Raw genomic sequence first — 24,449 nt, forward strand, 5'->3', positions numbered from 1 at the left:
GTATTGCAGTAGTGTATATAATTAACAGGAGGCATTGTTCCGATAACTTTCTATAATTTTGAATTTCTATAATTTCTATAATGGTGATCAAATTGGCTATAATTTCTATAATTTCTATTATGGTGATCAAATTGACGGAAGAAATTACTAATTGATAAACGCTTGAACGTACGTTATCTTCTAGGTACACTATACGATGTTCAAGTAATTTCCACTGAACGAACCTAAGTTCTTTGCACAATTTCTAGTTTGCTACACATTTTATAGTTTCTGCTAGAGGCTATATGGAAAAATTGATAATAGAAAAACTAATTCTGAAAAAAGAAAACTCATTCGGCCTCCATGAAACAGAAAATCTACAGCAGAAGAAACCAAATAAGTACACAAATTTAAAATCAATCATTATCAAACAATGAGAAACCAAAATTGTAACATCAAAGCGATATTCACATTATAATATATACTTCGCTCACGCACATTTAAAAACTTATTTAACAGAGCCGTCAAGTGCACCACAAAAAGTCCTGTAAATGTAAACCATTTACAAAATTTAAACTATTCTAAAAATTTGTATCGATTGCTGATAAAACGAGAGCGCGAAAATTAAAAAAAACGAAAGTTCAAAGTAAGAGTTATAATTCCCCGCCCTACTTTAGTTGTGATCTGAATTTGAAATCAGAATTAAAAAATTAGCGTTAAAAGAGCTTTATAATTTTATTTAGAAGATGTATTTTTATTTAAGAGCTTTATATTTAAGAAATAGAAAGAAGGTACGTGGAAGATATCTGTTTACTTGATAGCAAACTTAGTTCCCCAATTTTGCATAATTGAGCAAAATTAAAAATGCGGGGGGTAAATAACGTACCAAATCCAACATTTCTGGCCGTATTTATAAAAAAGACACATTATTTTGTTAATTACAGGATCACATTAATTAAGATGACAACACGGGCTGTAGTAGTGTTTCAAATCAACTTCACGCTCGTTATAAAAACTGACGAATTGAATATTTTTCTAATTTTTTTATAACGGAGTTGCTATCGATGTTCGAACATTGACAAAGTTCAAACTGAACAATCAAGAAGACGGGAAATGACTGAACAAATGCATCTTGCCTGGTAAACATTTAGAATCAAAGACATACTGAACGAAGTATAGTCATGCAAAACGTGCTCGGAGTAAGGTAAGAATTTTAAATGATTGAGGTCAGAGAAAAAAAAGAAACAACGTAGCAAGTCATTAGGTTTTTCTCGAGATTATCAATGTTTTTACATTATCGTTATTCTGGGCGTTGGTAAGACGGAACCAACGAAAACCTAAAAAAAATCTTTAATTAAATATCAATTTGTTAGTAGAGAGAAGTGGATAAAACAAGGGATTCAACCACCAGTAAAATTTGTCCCTTTCTCCTAACGCTAATCGCGCATGTCGAATCGGGCCAAATTTTACTGTTTGTTGAATCCCTTGTTTTATCCACTACTATATATTAGCTCTATATTCACTTCTTTTATATTTTAAATCTATCATTTCTTGTCTCACTTAGTGCAAACCACTAGTACAGAGTTAAGCTGGTAATTAACCATTATCAGACGGATAGTTCGGGTTCTATCCTCACTCACTCCAGTGAACGTATCCCAGTACTAGTATAACTAGAGAGACCGTGTAAATAGCACGTAAAACCAACTTGCGAAAAAACTTGAACAAAAATTGAAAGAAATATTAAAATAATAAAATTTTCAAATATCCCCTAATCAATATTTGATCAATCTAAAACTAAAACTTCCTGTCTCACTTGGTGTAGTGGTTAAATCATCGAGTCTAGTTAAGTTGCTTCTGCAAACGGAAGGTTTGGGGTTCCTTCCTCACTGACTCCAGTGAACGTCCCCCGACTTTGATGTGAATTACTATGAAGCTAAGTGAGATAAAAAAAAACCAAATTCACAGTTCTTAAAAAGGATGATCCCTGCTGTGAGACTGTATATGGGACACACTGTGATAGGTATACAGTCAAAAACACTGAGATCGTTGGAAACACAGTGATTAGTGTTTTCTATGTCTTCTTGAATATTATACTTATAAACATGCTCTCTGAATTGATTTCTAGTGTGACAATAGCTATATCTATGAAGATAAATAAATAGTCTACTTTTCCTATTTTTAAATCTATATAATGATATATGTTTATAAACATTACACATACTACACGTTAGATATTGATCAGGATCAGAATAATGATATCCCAAATGTTCTATATAATCTTTAACCTTAACCATATTTTTTCATACATAACAAGAATATTCTAATTCTTTACAATTATAAAAACATTCTTTCCAAGGTTTTTTTATGCATTTATTGCATTTCATTTTCATTTTTCGAAAAATTATTTTTTGATTATTTCCCTAAAAAATGCATCATGTCTCAATCAACTAATACTAGTGTCATAAACTTCTGCGATGTCTGTAATCTATCCTTTGAATCAAAGAAGGCTTTATACAGGCATCAGTCATACAATCTCAAACATAAGGAACTATTGGAGAAAATGTTTGAGTCTGAAGAAAACGAAATCTCGGAGAGGGTGTATAATTTGGATGAAGATGATTATATTATTAAAACTAAATCAGCCACCAAAACTAAAACTAAAACTGAAGAGGAAATCTACACCAGAGTTAAGTATGAATGTAAAGAATGTCATGAAGAATTGAGAAGTAAAGTAGCTCTAATTAATTATTCATATAGTCACAATTGCATGTATCTAGAAAACACAGAAGACTTCGATATAAACTCAAGTCAGAACATGAGAGAATTTTATATTACTGATAAAGGTGGGAATTACATTGAAGATTTAGATGAACCAACTAATTACTCTTTAGAAGAAATTAAAAACTGTTACCAGTTTCCTAAAGTTAACAGCTTTAAATATAAGATCACGGCTGAATGTGATTATAAGAAGAGAACCAAAAAAGAAGCTAAAACTACTAAAATATTTTTCAACACTGATTATATTAATAATAATGCAATATATGAATATGGTGACTTCAATCGGTGGCTAGATTTCAAAAAGGAAATATATGAAGGTTATGGTTATAATTTTGAGTTTCTTGGAATAAGAAGTATTCAGTTGAACATTGAACCAACTGAAGCATCTATTGGTAGTTATATAGATTTACCTCCTGATCTCAAAAACTCTAAATCGATATTAAATATACGTAGTTATAAATACAACTGCTTACAACTAACTATTACTGCTTGGCTACATCCCGCCCCACACCATGCAACTCGAGAAAGTAAATATGTAGATAAACTAATTGAACCAAGACAACAACATGAAGATGATTTTGCTTATATAATAAGAATACAGAAAATGTATAATATTAATATTTGGATATACACACCTTGTGGCAATGGTAAAATAGAATTGTTTAAACAAGTGGATGATTTTAATAAAGATAGAAAAGATGTAAGAATACTAGTTTGGAGTAATGGTCAAATAGAACACTGTGCCCTAATAAAAAATATGGAAACCTTGTTAGAACGACCAAATAAAAACAACATTAAATTTTATTATTGTGATAGGTGTACCTATTGGTTTAACTCACAAATTAAATATGATAAGCACGAAGGCAGCACCTCATTCAAACCAGAGATTGTTTGTCCTAAGAAAAAACATATTACTTTTGTAAATGAACACAAACGTCAGAATATAAAAAATATTGTAACTGCCGATATAGAATGTTGCATTACCGATGTCACAACTAATGATTGTAAATATGTAATAGCTGAACATATTCCGGTAGCTGTGGGTTACACCTGGCAAGGTAACTTCAAACACTACTTCGGTCTAGGCTGCATCAAAAGATTTGCTAGAGATCTGTTAGAAATAGAAACTGAGAATAATTTCAAACATAATGAAAAGATGATATTCACAGAAGAAGATAAATTATATCATGAAACTAATAACACTTATCATATCTGCAGCAAAACATGTATTAATAAAGTAAGAGATCATTGTCATGAAACTGGTAAATATAGAGGACCAGCTTGTAAAATATGTAATCTAAGATACAAACAACAAAATTTCATTCCAGTAATATTCCATAATGGCTCTGGCTTTGACTTCAACCTACTATACATTGAACTATTTAAACAGAATAGTGATAAAAGAAAAGTAGATAACATACCACTAGCTGCTGGTAAATCTAAGAAGTTTAGCATTGGTTGTCTCAAATTCTTAGACAGTTATAACTTCTTAGCTATGCCTCTAGATCAAATGGCAAAGATATACGGATGTAAAACTAAAACATTATATCCATATGAATACTTTGGTTTAGACTCCTATAATAATCTTATAGGTAATCTAAAAAAGAAGACTTTAAATCCTCTCTACATAATAAATTACCAACACAAGAGGAAGTAGATAATTTTAATAATGAAAACAGTCATAAAACTGGAAAATATCTAACTATAGAGTATTTACAGAATGGTGTGGAATTACTAGACTATTGCATGAATGAATATGCTAAACTAAGCATGAAAGAATTCAAGCTCAATCCCCTACAGTATGTAAGTCTCCCAGGTTAAAGTTTTGATTGTTGGTTAATGTCAAGCGGTGTAACATTAGATACATTACAAGATAAACAAATGCTAGATGATTTTGCTGGAGCAAAGAAAGGTGGTATATGTGGAATAATTGGTGATAGATATATAGATAACAGTGATGGTAAGACCATATGGTACATAGACGCAAACAACCTATATGGTTATGCAATGATGCAAAAGTTACCTTATAAGGACTTCCAGTTTACTACTACTACTCTAGATGCAATATTGAATACTCCAGATGATAGTAAACATGGTTACTATATAGTTTGTGATATTGATTATACTAATCAATGTAAAGAGAGAACAGAACAGTTAGCACTAATGCCTAATAAGAGAAAGATAAATGATAATGAATTAGGTTACAGAGAAAGAGATGGAGCCAAGGCAAGATCAGGGAAACTGCTTCACAGATCAGAGAAATTAATCTTAGACCAAAACAACAAAACAGAATATATGGTTCATTATAGGATGTTAAAGTTCTATGTTAAGATGGGAGTAAAAGTATCAAAAATACATAGAGCAATTAAATTTAAACAAGATTGCATATGTAGCGATTATATACAAAACAATACAAATAAAAGAGCAACAGCTAAAACTGAAGCAGAAAAGGATGTAAGGAAATTAATGAATAACTCATTATATGGAAGAATGAGCATGAATCCTCTACACTTCTTTCAAAGCAAGTTCTTGCATGATGACGAAAAGATAATGAAAAGTGTAAGTAAACCAACATTTAAGAATATAACTAGATATAGAGAGTATAGCCAAATAGAATATATAAAGAAAAAAATAGAATATGATTCTCCACTATATGTAGGTGTTACTATCTTAGAATTAAGTAAATTACAAATGTATGATGTATTCTATAATATTCTACAACCATCCCTCAAAGATCTAACACTTCTATATATGGATACGGACAGTTTCGTATTAAGTTATAGTGAAGGTAAAGTTAGTGATGAGCATATGGACTTAAGTAATCTAGACATACCTATAAAAACTAATAATAAGGTCCCCAGCCAGTTTAAGCACGAGCTGGGAAGTAGGATTATTGAGGAATTTATAGCATTGTCCCCCAAAACATATAGCTTCAAAAATGATCCTAAAAACACTAAAGAAAAAGGAATAAAGAAGCATAATAATGCTAGGCACATAGATTATTATGATGCATTAATGAATAATACACAGAGAACAGTAGATGAATGTAGAATACAAAAAGTTGGTGATAACATGACAACAACAAAAACAAGTAAGATTAGTCTAAACACATTTGATGATGAAAGATTTTATGTAAATAATATTAAAAGCTATCCTCATGATGAGAATCTATATCTATTCAAAAAAGATTTATTAAAAATGATCCACCAAGCATCATTAGATGGAGACAAAGACCTACTGGTTAATAATATTCTAGAACTAACCATTAATGATGATAGAAAGTTAATTGAAGTTGCTATTATATTATATAACGAGCTTTGCTAATTTTTATAACAAATAATTATAGACCTAATTCCTTCATTACATCCATATGATTGGTAGTTAGTATATTAAAAATCATTATCTGAGCCATATATTTTTCCATAGTGTCTCCCATGATTGTATTCTTATGTAGTGTAGCTCCAGCTATTATATTTTTATTATATTCTAGAAATTTTATTATCTTCCCAGCCCCATCTACATATTTAGAATAAGTTGAAATTATTAAATCATCATGATTTTGTTCCTTAATATGATCAATAAACTCATCTATAGTATTACAACGTCTTTTACAAGCTAAACATCTTTTTAGATTAAGAGAGAAGCTGTTTTCATTATCCATTTTTTACTCTTATTATAATTTTTCAATACATATAAAATGACTAAACTAGATAAACTTATAGAATTAAACAATCTAGAAAAACAAAACTGAAGAAATAGATTAGAAGATCAATTAAAACAACAAGAATATTATGGTGAAATAAAAGATTTATTTGATCCTCTAACCAAAATTATCAATGAAACTGCTTCGCAGATAAACGCAAACAATGAACAAAATATATCAATAAGTGAACAAACATTAAGAGCAATAGATTGGCAAAATCAAGAGTTAGATAAACAAACTAAGATGATCGAGCAAGCTGGTTCCCAGTTTAATGAAACTGCTTTGTAGATGGGTGAAACTTTAAAGGTGACTCAATATATAGCACCAGTTTTTGTTGATACAAAGACAGCCAAACTTCTTCATGACATGGGGGCTCAAACTAATCCTCAATTAAAATTAGAACTCATAGATTTACCTACTAGGAGATATAAAATGAATGGTGTTGATATAACTCTAGAGCAGGGTGCATTTTTAGTTAGGGATAATGTATATGAGTTTTCAGAAGGATTTACTGATTTTCTTATTAAATCACATGTAACATATGATGATAATATTGAGGAAGATGAAAACAAAATTAAAAGGTTTTTATTTGATAATAGATATGATTTAGGAAAGGGGGATAAGAAAACTGGCAGATATAGAACAATAAAACGTATAACGGGGGCAAAAGATGATGTATATGGTAGGGGATTAAATGGCAACCCAGATCAGGGAAACTGCTTCGCAGATCCAAATAATTTAATAGAAAGACTAGTATTATTAATACTAGAAACAAAAGCTGGTCATGATGGATTACATGATGAAATGCTAGATATGTCTAAGCAACTATTATCTATGAATATCATTAATCAAGACCAACTAGATAACTTTGTTTTTAATTATGGTAAATGAGCGAAGCTATCAGGGAACCTGCTTGGCTAGCCACGAGCAGAGCTCGTTCGCAGATGACTATGTCCATAAATAAAACGATAGAAAAACAACAACAACAACTAGCTAAAGAAGTATTCAGTCCTGGAATAACAAAGTTTAGAAGACAAAGAATAATACCATTATATAAAGATGAAACATGGTCAGTTGATTTAATTGATAAGTCATCTCTACATCTCTATGTAAATACAACAATAACTATAAGTTTATATTAACAGTTATAGATATATTCACAAAATATGAATGGGCTATTCCATTAAAGAATAAATCTGGTTTATCTATAACTAATGGTTTTAAAATAGTATTAAGTGAACATCCAAAAGGTGGGTCTGAACCTAGAAAACCAGAAAAGTTATGGGTAGATAGAGGTAGTGAGTTTTACAATAAAACAATGAAATCTTTACTTAAAGAATATGAAACCGGCAAAGCCGCTTCAGGGAAAGAGCTATATTCTACTTATAGTGATTTAAAGGCTGTATTCATAGAGAGATTCAATAGAACATTATTACACATAATAAATAAACCTATGTTCATCAATGGCGATGGTAATTGGGTAAATATATTAAATGATGCTGTTGTAACATATAACAATAACATTCACTCAACAATTAATATGACACCAGTTGATGCTTCTAATAATCCTGATAAAGTTAAATACTATGTTAATTCTACCAAAACAACACAAAAATTTAAACTTGGTTATTATGTTAGAAATGTAGATAAACGTATTATCTTCTCTAAAGGTTACACTTCTAATTGGAATAGAGAATTGTTTAAAGTGAATGAAGTTCCAAAAACACATCCACCAACATATAAAATAGAAGATATTAATGGAGAGATAATAGAAGGCAAATATTATGAACAGGAACTATTGAAATCCGAGTTTGATTTTGTATCTAATAATAAGGTTTTGGAATCATTAAATATAGACCTATGGTTAGCTACGAAGTAGATCAGGGAACCTGCTTCGCAGATTGACCTGCGGTCCTAAGTCTAATTATAATTCTAAGTCTAAGTCTAATTGTAAGACTAATTATAAGTCTAATTACAAGACTAATTATTATTCTAATTATATGTAAACAAATACAAAGATGACAAGAAATAGATTCAATCAAGTTAAACATAAATCGGGGAACCCGCTTCTCGGATCAACATCAACATCAACAAACAACTTAACACTAAGTAAGGCTCGTAGGTTATTCCTAGAAGATAATGATGATATTGATATGAAGGATACCTATAAAATTACAAATGTTCATCCTCCTAGCGATGAAAGAGCTGTTGTTAATAAAGACTATTGTGACAATAACTTATTATCCTCCTCTCATAAAATAGACATTTTAAGTAGAAACATAACTGAACTAAGAAAGGGTGACTTTGATAAAGTTACAACTAAAAAATTACAACTAAATGAAGCACAAGTTAATGAAGAACTAATTAATGATTTTATTGAATCAACAAATGAAGTCAGAAATACTGTTAAGTTTTGTAATAAAGTTGCTGCAGATACTATCTCTAAATATAATCAGTTAAAGCAAGAGTTTGATAATAATAAATTTAATCAGAATATAACTAACATACACTTAGATGAAATGTTTACTAACGGTCTGAGAGAAATGAAAGAATACAATAAATCTCTTAGAGGTGTTATAGTACAATATATAATTGCTATACTTTTACAAAGTAAGTTACTTGATAATAAAGAGAAAGACAGACTTGAGATGCATTATAGTTTTAATCAAGAAGATATAATGAAAGAAATAGAAAGAATTTTTTTCTAATGAAAATAGGCAAAGCAATGACCAATCCAACAGCACCGAGTGAGAGATTACTATATCCAGATTTGTCATCAGTATCAGAAAGATTGATAAACGAAAAGATTCAAGCTAATAATAAATTTAACAACAATATTAACATTATAAAAGATATTAGAAATTATTATGAAACTCAAACTAATAACCATAATGAGAAGTTAAGTAGATATCAAAATTATATTAAGATAGCTGAGATAACAGAAATAGTATTATCATCAATAGCAACAACTGCAACAACAACATCAGTTTCATTAACAGGTATAGGATTAGCTTATTCTATACCAATAGCTTTTGCTACAGCAACTGTTTGTGGTTCATTATCAAAAACAATTAATACTAAAATTAGAAATAAAATTACAAAGTATTCACAAATGTATATTTTAAGTAAACAGTTTAGTGATAAGTTTAATAAACTAAAAACTAAATCAATGATTAATAATAAAATAGATAATGATGAGTATAATGAATTTGTTAAGTTATATGAGGATTATAAGGAGAATAAGAAAAACAAGCTGAGTATTTCTTTAGATTAAAGATATTAGTGCTTAGTAATAACAATGTTTTTAGTAATAATAATATTAGTATTAATGTTTATCGATAATCATAAATATAATATAATCATAATCATAATCTTAGTTATAATCATAATCAAAAACATAATACAATCATAATATAATCATAATCATAATCATAAACATAATATAATCATAATTGTAATCAAATAATTATCTTTTCTTTGTACCTAAGTATAACCCTCTTCCTTTTTGTACTACTTTTATATCTTCACCAGTAGTTGCAAATTTAATTAAATAGGGTGTGGCTGATAAAGCAGCTCTGGGGTTTCTAGATGCAGCCGCACTTCCTATTTTACTTGCTATTTCTTATGCTCTTATTGGATTATTAGCTACTTTCTTTCCAAAGTTAGCTACTTTCTTTCCAAGTCAGCCCTACCAACACTTTTAAAGAAATCTTTAAGTCCTTCTGTTTCTATTGTTGCATCAGATACTGTCATTGATTTATTCCTTCTACATAAAACACAATTACCTTTTAACATCTTAGTTCCTTTTGAAGTAATAGCTCCTCTTATATTAACAGTACCACTATAATGTCTACCTCCAACACAATATGAATTAGTTTTGTACTTATTTAAAAGACTCATTTCTATATATAAAAAATAATGGAAGTTAAAAAGTATAATCCTTTTGTTGTTATTAAACCCAAGCCTAAGGTTAAGCCCAAGCCCAAGGTTAAGCTTGAAGCTAGAGGCTTGGCTCTAGAGAATAAAAAGAAATTGGACATTATTTATGCTAAAGGTTTTGTTAATACTAATAAGAAATAGTTAGGTATTAACAAGAGTAACAATTAGAGCTGACTAGCTATAAATATAAGTATAAGTTAATGGTTATGTATAAGTATAGGTATATAATTATAACAATAACTATATTATACTATAATTATAAATTATCGCTAGAATTATATCTAAAATTATAATTATCGCTGGAGTTATATCTTTGACTTAAATTATATCTATGATATTATATCAACCATCCTATTACCATCACTATTCACACTAATAACCTTTCTAGTTAATACTAATGCATGACATATAACATCTGCAACTCCAGCACTAAATTTAAAATTAAGTTGTATTGGTTGTGGACCTATATGATCCCTTTGATATATAGTATCGAATACATATATTCTATAATTACTTTTGAATGTTCTATGATTTATATATGGTTTTATATTATGTGGTAGCCCATTATAATCTTTATTAGAGCTAACAATCTCTTTAAAAGCCTTATTATAATTAATGGTTCCATAATTAATATTCATTCTATCCTCGGGATGAAACTCACTGCCAATCTTACAATAACATTCAGTAACATTCATTACATTAAATCTACTTGCATCATGAGTTTGTTCATTAACAATATTATTTTCAAAACCAACTATTATATATTGCGGTCTTTACATACCACTTTCCATAACAAGATCAAACAATAAGTTAAAAGCATTGGGTGCATTCTTATAAAATGTCTTTCTTTCATAATAACTAAAGTCTACATTATTCTTTTTATTTAATCCTTTCTGTACAATAATTCTTTTATCATTACTAGGATCAATACTGGGCACACACCATGATATGTCTCTAATTTCGATATTACCATCATTGGCAACTGCACCAGGATTAGCATTAACTCTATTTAGAGCTCTATCATTATTATTCCTTTTTAATATTAGTTTAAATCCTAAACCATATATAATCTTTTCTAAATCATTTACGAAACCAAATAGATCACTCATCTTAATCATCATATACATATGTCCTCGTTGTGCAGCAATATGGTCACCTTTAAGTTGACTATCTCTGTTGCCCTGATTTCTAACAAAACCACTCTCATATTCCTCACCATTACTAGTTAATAACCTTTACATCAATAGATTAGGATGACAATGATCTATATAATCAATAGCCCTTCCACCACTAGTTTCAAGCTTAATTGAACTAAACAATGCCATCATACCATAATTAACTAATCCGATATTAGCATCATTAGCAAATACACCACCAGCATCATCTGATACAACAAACTCTATCTCTAGATATGAATCATGTATATTAAAGTGATTCTCTTCTCTATTGAGTATGATATTATTATTGGTATTAACCGTATTCATTGTTGCCAGATTATTTGGTTTATACTTTATAATCTTAATTTTGTGCATATTATTATTGTAACCATAAGTTGCATCCAAATTAAAATCCATTTTTATAAGATAAAAAATGATTGATTCACGAAGCGGTTTCACCGATAGTTTAATGTTAAGAGAAATACCAAATATACATGATGCTTTAACTAAAACTAAAGAGGAGCATACACTTAACTTTAGAATGATAAAACCAACAGAAAAGTTTAACTTTAGTGAACCTATACTTAATACAACAAAATTAGGTTTAATTAGATTATCTGTTTATATTTCGGTGTTTAATGTGAATAGGAGAAATAATCAATTCCTATATGCTAGTACTGTTATAGAAGATGATGAAGCTTTACCTCGGGCTCTTAGTTCTGACCCTAACCTTAACTCTATCTCTACCTCAAGCCCAAACATTACATCTATACTTAATTATAATTATAAAGGAATCCCGTTGCTATATTCAACTATTACACCGGGAGCATATGAGTTAACTGACATAGCAGAATTAATAAAAGAAGAAACTGATTGTAATGTTATAATAGAACCTGATAAGAATACGATGAAATGTTTAATGGAAAAAAAACAAGGAGCACTCAGCTTTGATATAAAAAACTCCCTAGCCTCATTACTAGGACTTAGAAAAATAATTTATAAAAAAGGTAGATATAAATCTCAGAAAATTATTGATATTATGGGTTTTAGTACTGTTAACATTCCTTGTAATGTGATATCTGGAGCTAAAGATAATGGTAAACATACTGACATACTATACACTTTTAATCTAACTGAACCACCAGGTTACTTGATAAATTTTATACCAACTAATATCTTGTATCAAAATGTAACTAAAGATAGAATAGAATATGTAGAATTTCATACTAAAGATGAGCATGGAAGACCTATAGACTTTAATGGTGATGTATTAAGTTTTACTTTACATCTAACATAGTTAGCAGACCGAAGGTCTGTTTGATTTAGACTTATACTTATACTTACAGTTAGACTTATCTGTGAAGCAGGTTCCCTGATACTTATAGTTATTCTTATCTGTGAAGCAGGTTCCCGATACTTATACTTATACTTATCTGCGAAGCAGGTTCCCGATACTTAGACTTATGCTTAGACTTACACTTATCTGCGAAGCAGGTTCCCTGATACTTAAACTTAAACTGAACTACAAAACTCTCCGATCCCAAATAGTTCTTATTTTACCATTAATATTTTTATTTTTAGTTATATCAATGACAATATAATTATAAGGCTTTTTCCATACCTTATTACATATATTAGCAAAATCATTATAACTAAGTTCAACATCATTAAAGAAATCTTGATATATAGATATGAGGACTTTACCTCTCTGTTCAAATAAAATAAACAGATTACAGTTCTCTCTAACACTCTGCCTATCCAGAGAGAGCAGGTTGTGATTAAGATATATCATATTACAGTTTTTATGTCTACCTCTACAAATGTATTCATTAATAACTGGTTCTTTGACTCTAACGTCATCAAATATCATTAGTTTCTTTAAGTCTTTGGGTAGTTTATCGGGAGATGTTAAACCTTTTATATCTTTAATAAATTCAACATCTGCTTTTGGGTTTGTTCTTTCTATACCATGGTACTGATCACGAGTATGTCCAATGATGTATAGCTTATCAAAGTATATACTAGCTAGAATTAGTTTTTTCAATAAGAATGTCTTACCACCTTCACTAGGACCAGATATTATACATCCAAAGTTATCTGGGAATGGTGCTTCAGTAATTATATCATCATCATTTAACCATGAATATAGATCATCATTTATGTTTACAGATATCGTTGAAACCGCTTCACGGATGTTATTAGTAGGACTATTACTAATGCTATTACTATTGCTATTCCTATTAGATTTACTACTTTGATATTTTTCATCAAATAGATATATAAAATTATCATTATCATTATCATTATCATTATCATTATCATTATCATTATCATTATCATTATCATTATCATTATCATTATCATTATCATTATCATTATCATTATCATTGTCATTATCATTATCATTATCATTATCATTATCATTATCATTATCAATGACATTATCCTTATCATTAACATTATCATTATCATTAACATTATCATTATCATTATCATTATTAGCAAAGCTACTTTGTAGATCATTAACATTATCATTAACATTATCCTTATCTTTATCACCACCTCTACTACAACTTAAACAAGAACACTCATTATATATTCCTGGATATTTACATTGATTAACTAGAATATTCAAAGCACTTTTAATTCTAAATCCTCTATCAATAAGATAGATCATATATAAACAATAATCCCCACAATAATATTCATCATATTGTTGTATTCTCTCATTAGAGCCTTGATCATCATATTCTTCTAAAAATAAAGGTGGAGTTTCTACACCAAAACTATCAAAGTAATATGTTAGACCACCTTCTCTTCTTATAACTAAAATCCAACTAACTGTGTACCTTCAGTTGGATGTAGATTTACAATAATGTTAGAGTTAGGTTCACTTACCATTTCTGGTTTATCATCTCTCATTACAATCTCAATTGGTGTTAGACTTATATCTTTACCTATATCTTTTATTCTGATATCACTCATAGCATTTTTATCAAAATCAAATTTTTTATTGAATTCCTCAAATGTTAGGATGAGCATTTTTATATAATAAATTTATCAAATCTAAGTCTAATTATAAGTCTAAGTCTAAATCTAAATCAAATCTATATTTACTATATAAAAATGGAAACAGGTAGTGCAGTTTTTATTTTTATTATTATACTTGGAATTTGTTATATAATATATGATTCAAGACCAAGTAAATATACAAAACTAGAAGAAAGCTTTGGTGGATTTATGAATAGGAGTCTAGTTAGATTTGAATATGAAAAGTCACCACTACATACTATTGTTTATGGTGGAACTGGAACGGGTAAAACATATTTTATTAGACAATACTTAAAGTTATACTTAGACCATGATCAAGATCAAGATCAGGTTCAAGATCAAGTTCAGCATCAACTTCAAGATCAAGATCAAGTTCAAGATCAAGTTCAAGATCAAGTTCAAGATCAAGTTCAACATCAAGTTCAAGATCAAGATCCGCGAAGCGGTTACACCGATAAAGTTCAAGATCAAGACCAAAGGTCCATAGTTATAGTTTGTAAAGATGACAGAGACTGGATAGATCCTGAGTCTAATAAGTTTTATACTGGGTTTAGTAAATGTGATATAAATATGATCACAAAAAATAATATGCATAAATTTCAAAATTGTGTAATAGTACTTGATGATATGGGTGATAGGTTAAATAAAGATATAGGTTATTATTTTACTGAAGGTAGACATTATAATATTCAAATGATTGTAATGTGTCATAAACCAGCTCAAACAATTGTTACAGCAAGAATGAGTTCTGATATTATTTATTTAACAACTTATAATGGACCTGACCTATTTAAAAACTTTAATGAGATATATAAATGTGAACATGACTTCAATAAAATAATTAGTGAATTAAATAGTAACTATTATAATTGTACAGATGGAATGTCAGATGAACTTCGTTATGGTATAATTAAATATAATAAAAAGGAAAATACTTTTATGATTATTAGTAGTAATAGAACAATGATATATGATTCAAGAGTTGGTTTCCTTGATTTGAAAGCTCTTAGTTTAAAAGATGATTTAGAAAGAGAAGATATAAATAAACTTATAGCATATATGAAACCACTAATGATTAATGCAACAGATAGAAATGTTATTAATCATGATAAATATCAGTTTTATTTTAATAAACTTCTTACTTTAAATAATATTAAAATTCAGAATGATGTTTTAACAAAAGAGATGATAAAGGGAAAGGGTCTGAAAATTTTATCAAATATTGTTGGAATTATAGGCACAGGTTTATTTATATTTAATTGTTTTTATTCTGATTCAATATCAAGAAATGCTGGAACTGTAGCAATGGGAGCAAGCACAATGTTGAGTAGAGTAAATACATTAGTTAATGTTGAATGTGGAGAAAAGTTGGAAGGTGAAACAGGAAGCAGTTATACTGATCAGGGAAGCAGTTCGGTAAACCATGAACAAAGTTCGTATACTGATCAATGTAACTGTGACTTCGTCAATGAAGAGATGGGAATTTTGAATAGAAAGGGGGGAAAGTTTTTAAACAAACTATATATAAATAATGAAGAATTTAGAGAAGAGATTATAAATTTTGTTAAAGATAAAAAAGAATTAGACCTTGAATTGATTCTAGATAAGAGATGTAAAACTAATACACTCAATACATAGGAAATAAATATTTAGCAGAGTTCATCACATCTAAAGATAACACTAAAGATTTAATTGAAATCATGGCTAAATATTATCCACAATGTTTGTACACCGATTCTACAGCATAGCTAATATTATCTGCGAATTTGCAAAACAACTCCGTTGAGCAGTTTGGTAAACCACGAACAAAGATCGTTCACTGAAAATTTTATCTATTAAAAATGCTTTTGCAATGTTTAGAGTGTAACTATAAATGTGGAAACATTGCTGTTTTAAAATATCCTTATGAATCATTTCATAAAGTTAAAACTGATAAATGTATGTGTGGTAATATAATATTAAGTGGTATTTGTGCTAATGATTTTTCCGCATGGGGTTGTTCTTTAAAAAATGAATCTAGTTCTAGTTTTAATTCTAGTTCTAACCCTAGTTCTAATTCTAATTCTAATTCTAGTTCTAACCCTAGTTCTAGTTCTAACCCTAATTCTAACTCTAGTTCTAACCCTAGTTCTAGTTCTAGTTCTAGTTCTGGTTCTGGTTCTAACCCCAGTTCTAGCTCTAGTTCTGGTTCTGGTTCTATCTATGACTATAACTCTAACTCAGATCCTAACCCCAACCCTAACCCTAACCTTATCTCCAACCCTAACCCTAACCTTATCCCTAACCCTAACCTTAACCCCAGCTCAGAAGTATTAACTAGATGTTGTAATAAGTGTAATTATATAAAACCACTAAATAATTTTGATGAGGGTAAGTATACATGTAGAAGTTGTACTTCAGCTAAAGTTAATTGTCCATAGTGTACTTCTGTTGTGAGATATGATGGGATACGAACTCAGGTAAAGAAACAACATCCAGATATAGAATTGACTAGAGGATTTAGTAGAAATATAACTGATCGGTGTAACCGCTTCGCGGATAAAACAATTAATCCTAGTTGGCAAAGTCCTAGAGCTGTAAATCCTTTAGTTATTAACCAAACAGAGGAAAGTTGTTCATGTAAATACTATAATTTTGTATCATTTCTTATTAATAAAGGAATAAATATAGATAAAATAAAAGAAAATATAAATTTATTGAAAAGTATAGATAATTTGAAATAAAAAGTATAAAAAAATAAAAAAATATCAAAAAAGAGGGATTCACTCTTTAAGAGCGAAAAAGAGCGATCTTTTCTACTGGGGATCACTCCGAATAAGAGTGAATCACTCTTAAAGAGTGAAATGTAAATTTTGTTTTGATTTTTTGATTTTTTGTTTTTTTTTTTTATTTTAATTGGTTTTTTTTAATTTAGAGCTAATATATAGTAGTGGATAAAACAAGGGATTCAACAAACAGTAAAATTTGGCCCGATTCGACATGCGCGATTAGCGTTAGGAGAAAGGGACAGATTTTACTGGTGATTGAATCCCTTGTTTTTTCCACTACTGTAGAGTTACGTGAAAGTTCTACATCATTTGAGATTTTACAATCAACACATTCAGTAAAGAGTCTGTTTTAATCCTCTCGAATTTTATGAAATTGCAAACCAAAACACGTTTTTTGACACGTGGTGTAAACTCTGGTCAGTGGGGTCCATACATACCGGTAAACTTCTTTCAACTTGTGCTATTTATAAACATAATCAAGCCCACACCAATCCGAACAAATTTCTAATCTGAATTCACGACAAATTTGAAACCTCCGTAAGTGATATCAACGAAGATGACTGGCTGGCCAAGCTGGGCAAATACTAAATTATTTCCAACATGACTTCTGATACTAATATATGATACCTGAAATTGTTAACTTGATTTTTTTGCATATGATTAATACAAAATAACCTGTAGTATTGTACATGTATTGTAATAGAGTACATAGTTAGCAGGAGACATTGTTCTCATAAGTTTCTATAATATTTCAGGTGATCATATTAGCCGCCCAAAATATAATAGATACAGCTTTGAATGTACGTTTATCTCCTGATTTTTTTAGTAGCTATACCACTGAACAAACCTAAGTTCTATATGCACTCCCAAAATTTGCAGCAATATATATTTATATCTGCAATAAACAAGACTTATTGGTGCTGCGTCAATGAGTAGTTAACTCCCAAACTTGGGCAAAATGTTTGGTTCCTGGGATTAACTGGAAAACGTTGTGAACCTTAAGCTAACTATAGCATATACTTTTTTCAATTATTCCATCGTATATTTCTAAGCGAAAAAATAAGAAAAAAAATCCTCAAATACGCATTAAATGTCACTCACTAGTTCAGTTACCACTACGATTTGAAGTTTCCAAAAACTTTGAGAACAATATCTCTAGTGGTAGTTTATTAGAGTGCACGTACGTACATCCCAATTTTTTCTGCTGATGTTATAAAAAGACAGTTAGTGTCAACTGCAATAGAATTTAGCTCTACCGATTTAAACTTAGATCAATTATTTATTTTCTTTTCATTGTGACGATGAGCATCGCTTTGCTAGGAGACGCTATAACCAATAATTTGCGTCATTGGAGCAGAACTGCTTATTGGCTACGAACATGACAAGAAAAAAACTTGATCTTTTCATATAAGAATTACTAGGGTAGAACGAGTTACAGATGTCTAGAACTGGAGTGAGTGGTTCCGGCGGATTAACTCATATCTGTGCAAAGAACAGGAGATCAGTTGGGGCTCTTTTAATTAGCAAAATTCAAGCAAAAATCCAACCTGGTGTCAGAGAATACACCGCTAATCGAAACGAGCTCTTTTCTGCGTAAACTGTTGATCATCACGACGCTTCTGCTAATAAGCATTTTATTAAAATGCTCTAATAGTGGAACCATCAAAAGTGATATCTTAAAATACACGAGAGTTAGCGAAGCACCGTGGCTAAGTTACCAGCAGAGTTCAAAAAGGATATATTTGCAAGACGTTACAAGACTCCGACAGAACTCCGAAAGAATGATGCATTCATTCTCTGCCAACCCGGAAAATTTCATGATATCGTTTTCCAGACTACAATTTACCACTTCTCGGTCAATCCGGGTTAATGATATGATCTAATGATCCCCCGTAACGATCTTGGTTTCACAATATTTGATTTGCAATTTCAACCGTCGATCTTACAAAAATTTCATTCTCTGCAGACCAAACCCAGTCTATTTTTCAGTCTGAGAAGAAAAAAATCAGAAACAGTTCATTTTCTGAAATTGAAAATTATCGGGCTATAAAAAGCCCGGCCCAGAATTCTTGAATTTGAAAAAATCATAATGAAATTTTCATGATTCAGTACAAAATTATTATGACACTCAGATCCGGGAAAGCTCTTTTTCACTTCCACAGTTTTTGCGCTTTTTACTTCAAAAGCAGAATAAGACACATGAAAAGCGTTAGCTTGCGTCTTGTCTCTGCCCTACTCGATTCAAGGTGTCAACCTTGCAAGGATCTTGCAAGATCAACAATTTTTTGCAAGATTTTCTTGAAAGATTAACGTCCTTTTGCCAATTCCTGCAAGATTTACATCCTGTCGCGACTAGGGTGACTTTTTTATGACTGCGACCATTTATAAAACCCAATACATAGTTAGTGCTCTTCAAATGAATATGAAAACTAACCAGCTGTCAAATGGTCTGAGATCTGAAGTAAAAACCCAGTTAGAAGAATAAACAATTTATGAAAACTCATTTGTATATTCTAAGGAGTATTAGATGTTAGCTTTAATGAGAGTGATGAACTGGTTAACCACTAGATCAATGTTCTCAAGGTTGTTTTTGTTAACAATTCGTTTCAATTTTGTTGTTTTTATTTTTGTTTAGCCGTCCAATCATATTTAATCGACAGCTAGAGTTCTGTTCAAAATAAAGCAATGAACAGAGCAATTCCAGTTATTCGGTAAATAAAACTTACCATAGTTCGGATAAAAATTTTGCCAAAACACCAATGACAAAAAAGACAAAAATTTACAAAAATGTACCAAAATTGTTTCTTATGACACAATTTTCTTCTATTAATCCATAATAAACACCAAATCATCTTTTGTATTGACAAAAGTTCAGCTGCAATTATGAAAGGAATGGTTTAGCGGATTAAGCCTCCTAATTAGAAGCGTCTTCCCTTAGCGGTAACAATTTTCTTTCAAAATAGAAAGCAAAGCTCTATGATCAGTAATGACCGTAAAGTGATTATCATATAGATAATTTTTAAACTATTCGATAGACCATACTACCCCAAGAAGTTCAAGTTCGTTTACGCTATATCGTTCTTCGCAGGAGTTTAAAAATCTGGATGTAAACGCGCATGGTTTCCACCCATCGACTGTCAATTGTTCGAGTAGTGCCCCTAGACTGGAGCGAGATGCGTCACATTTTACGCGTGTTTCGAGTTGCGGGTTATGATGACTATTTTCCGTAGCGTTCGCAATGCGAATTTTTTTTGATAAAGCAATTTTCATGCACATCGGTCCAGATGAACTTGGATGTCTTTTTCAGCAATGGGCGGAGGGGGTGACTAATTTGAGCTGGGCTCGGAAAGAATTTTCCAATATAACGTACTGAACCCAAAAAAGAACGTTTCTTTAAGGTCTTTGGAGCTTCGAGAGCTAAGATAGCAGACGTTTTACTCTCGATAGGTCAGATTCCCGATTGAGAAATATGATATTCTAGCCAATCGATTTCTACATTTGCGAATTGACATTTTCAGAGGTTCATTCGAAGACCTTTGTAATCTAATCGCTTAAGACAACTCATGACATAACTTTTATGTTCTTCCTCTGACCCCTTACTTACAACCAAAATGTCATCGAGAAAACAATATGTGTTCTTCAAACCAATTAGGGTATAATCCATTGCTTTTTGAAATTCTGCCGGCATATCTGTTAACCGGCTTTGAAATCTGTATGTGCCGGTCATATCACCGCTAATGATGTTAAAATTACAATGATTTGCCGTGTTAGAATCCAAGTTCAGTTGACTGTACGCATACTTCAAATCTAGCGTAGAGAAATATGATGTGTTTTGCGACGCAGGAGCACTAATTTGTCGAGAGATAGATTCAATAAGCGTGTCGTTGTTCGGCATTTGATATTTGTTCTTATGAATAGCTTTATTTAACATTTTGGAATCCAATGCGATTTTAATTGTTTGGTCTTTCTTTACGGTGACAACTATTGGGCATACAGAATACTTATCGGGGCAACTAGAAAGTTTTGTTATTTGTTTTTCGTCTAGCAATTTTTTGAGTTCATTATTGACTTTGTCTTGTATGTTGATTGGTATACGTGTACCTTTCTGATGTCTAGGTTGAAGGACGTTGTGAAAGTTAGATCTAGCTACTTGATTTTTAGATCTTCAAATACGGGATATTAAATTCGGAAAAGCTGTTGCGATTTTTTCTTTGAAATCTGACAAAGAGGAAAAGTTGTTGACGAGGTTACCTTCAGATGATGAAGATTGTGTCGCAGCTAGACCAAGCTGGTTGAACAAGTCTCGGTCAACTAGGGATTTGAGACCGTCTGCGACGACGGTGAATGTTGCTGAGTCGAAAGTCCACCCGTTCTTGTGATTGGGGACTGTAACTTGTCTTCAATGTGAATTGGCTCATTCGAGAAGGTTTTAAATTGTGGAGAAGTCTTTTCGTGGATCCAGAAGGCGCGAGGATTGCTTTTTACCACTTGCGATGCGAGTGAACGATTGAGAATACTGCATGCGCTCCCAGAGTCCACGAGCAGTGTAGTATTGATATTACCTGTTTTGATGGGCATGTTGAAAGGTTCAATTTCCTCTATGTCATTTTCAATTAGGGCAACCGTTCTATCCACCCCACTACTGTAATCTGATTCATAGAGTTTTGCCGGCTGAAGGAAATTCTCCAAATCTTCCGGGTGTGGCTTTTTGTCCACAGTGTCCACAGTTCTTTTTCTAGGGTTTTGTGGTTTTGCGTTCTTTGGTTTCCGACAAACTTTTGCAAAATGGCTTAGCAGTCCACAATTATTGCAAGTTTTACCTTTTGCAATACATTTGTCGCTGTGATTTCGGATCCAGATCCCACCACAATTTGAACAATAGAGGGTGGAGCGGTGGTTTGGTCTCTGAAATTTAATCGAATCTGACCAATTCGGTGTTCGGGAATTGATTGGAATTTGTATTGCATTTACACTAGATGGAATGAGAGTCTTGCTATGTTGTTGAATTTGTTGTTGATAACGCATCCCAAGTTCCATATTAATTGCTAGCTCTAGTGCCTCACGCGGTTCCACTGTTTGAGAAGTTCTTTTTGAATTTCCGGATCAATCAACTTGGTGATGAAGACATCACGTATCAGAGTTTCCTCTTTGTTTTCAAAGTCACAATTCTCTGCTAACTCTTTTAACTTACGGTAGAAATGTTCTACTGTTTCTCCCTGGAGCGGCTTCGTTATGAGAAAGACGTGTCGATCAAATGTTATGTTGCGAGGACGGATGAATGCCTCTTCCACGATCTTACAAAAGCCTGCAGTGGATAGTGTACCGATCATGATGTGCGGGTTCTTACAGTTTAAGATCCGACTTCCTTCCACCCCGATACTCAAGTAGAGAAGCGACACTGTTTTGTGGTCCGCAAGTGACCATTGTTTGTCTCCACACATTATGCCGATTTCAATTAGACGTTGGCACTTGTTTTGCCAATTCATCTTTTGCTGGGCGTTGCGAGCATTCCTTTCCCTTTCTGATTGTGCAGAAGAACCGATTGTGCAGAAGAACAGATTGTGCAGAAGAATTATGGTTTCCTCATTTATAGGTTCGAGCGGAAGGTTCACCATCTCGGGTTTAGGTCCAAGAAGGATGTCGAGAATTATATTCTCCTTTGCCACTAGTGCCAATTTGTTTTGCACTCACCTTTTCTCCCGGAAAGCGTCCTTTCCGAACGGTGTACACTTGTTTGCTGACTGCTCCATGTCGTACTTTATTGAAAATCAATAGTCTCTTGCGAGGCGCGTGCGCCTTCTATTGTCCAGATTGTGATTCGCGGGGCAAAATCCTAACTTAATTATTCTACGTTTACTTGCGGAGCGAGTTTGCAAAGAAAGAGATTCAACTGAATTTGAATTGCAATTATGAAAGTTTAAACTCAAGAGCTTATAAGCAAAAGGAGAAGGTGTGATCAGACATGTCGGATCACGAAGCGGGAAACAAAGAAAAGAAGTACTAAAAAATCACGAGACAAGAATAGAACAAGTCATGAAATGAAATTGAAGGGCAAACAAAACGAGCTAAATAAATACATCATATGGAATTTTACTGCATCAAATAAATAAATGGGATATAGTATATCCTCGTTTATCACAACCCCCATAGAAGGTGGGTTCAAATATATACGGAATAGAAGATTGAATTGAGATTTGTATCTCAATTCAATCTTGAATACGGAATAAAGTTTAAAATAGCATTTTCATGCTCAGCCAAAATTTTTAAGTTCGATTCGAAAATTTCGTTTTTTTTCTGAAAACTGTATGAACATTATGAAAAACTCAAAACATCTTGTTCCTCCTACTCTCAAAAAAATGTTTTCTGTATTTATACTGCACATGCTTGGCTAACAAAAGATCCTTAGGTCACTCTGATTCAGTACTGAATCGCCGATATACTATTGGGATCTATTGATTCAGTAATGAAAGTCTATGACACTTGGGTCCGGGAAGATAAAACTTTGCAAAATGCGCGGGAATTTTGCAAAAATCGAGGTTTTTGCAGACAAAAACCAATATTACTAACAAAAAACAAGTACAAAACAATTAAAGACCCATTAACTGAACCAGCAGCTACTAGATTAGCAAAAATGTTCGGTGTTTCTTTAGGTTGTTAGGGAATTTGTGTTGTGAGCAAAGCTTGTCGTATTCTCAAGCAAAAAATCTGCCAATAATCTGCGCACCCCATCCCCCTTAATTATTATTGAGGAATAGTTGAGTAGTTAGGTATCTCAAATTTGTGTCTGTGATGTCTTCCCGATATTTCCATCAACCGGTGAACCTGTTCGGACGGAGGTCCAAACATTACCTTCAGTGACAGAACCGCTTTCGTGCGGATCAGGCTGCTGTGAAGGAAGTCCAAAGTCTCAGAGTCGCCAGTTATAAACACAAGAGTCTAACAAACTAAAGCTGACCATTTTGTTCAATGAAAAAGAGTGCACTTCAACCAATACACTTTTGTCTGTTAAAATTGGTTTCCCCTGGTGCAAATTTTCTGTTCAGAGAATCGACAGGCCATTTTTTAACTGTCCAC

At 31.5% G+C, this 24,449-nt stretch overlaps 1 protein-coding gene across 1 annotated transcript in view; it reads right to left on the reverse strand.

Annotated features, from left to right (window-relative positions):
- Window positions 1–19,926, reverse strand: part of LOC142338196 (uncharacterized) — a 59,983-nt gene extending 40,057 nt beyond the window's left edge. Inside the window, exon 1 of the mRNA XM_075387842.1 lies at window positions 19,810–19,926. Coding sequence (XP_075243957.1) covers window positions 19,810–19,879 — 70 coding nt within the window. The 5' untranslated portion in view covers window positions 19,880–19,926. The remainder of the gene's footprint in view (window positions 1–19,809) is intronic.
- Between the last annotated feature and the right edge of the window lie 4,523 nt (window positions 19,927–24,449).

Source organism: Convolutriloba macropyga, chromosome 4, assembly GCF_964194025.1.
Source record: "Convolutriloba macropyga chromosome 4, txConMacr16.3, whole genome shotgun sequence".
Taxonomy (NCBI): Eukaryota; Metazoa; Xenacoelomorpha; order Acoela; family Convolutidae; genus Convolutriloba; species Convolutriloba macropyga.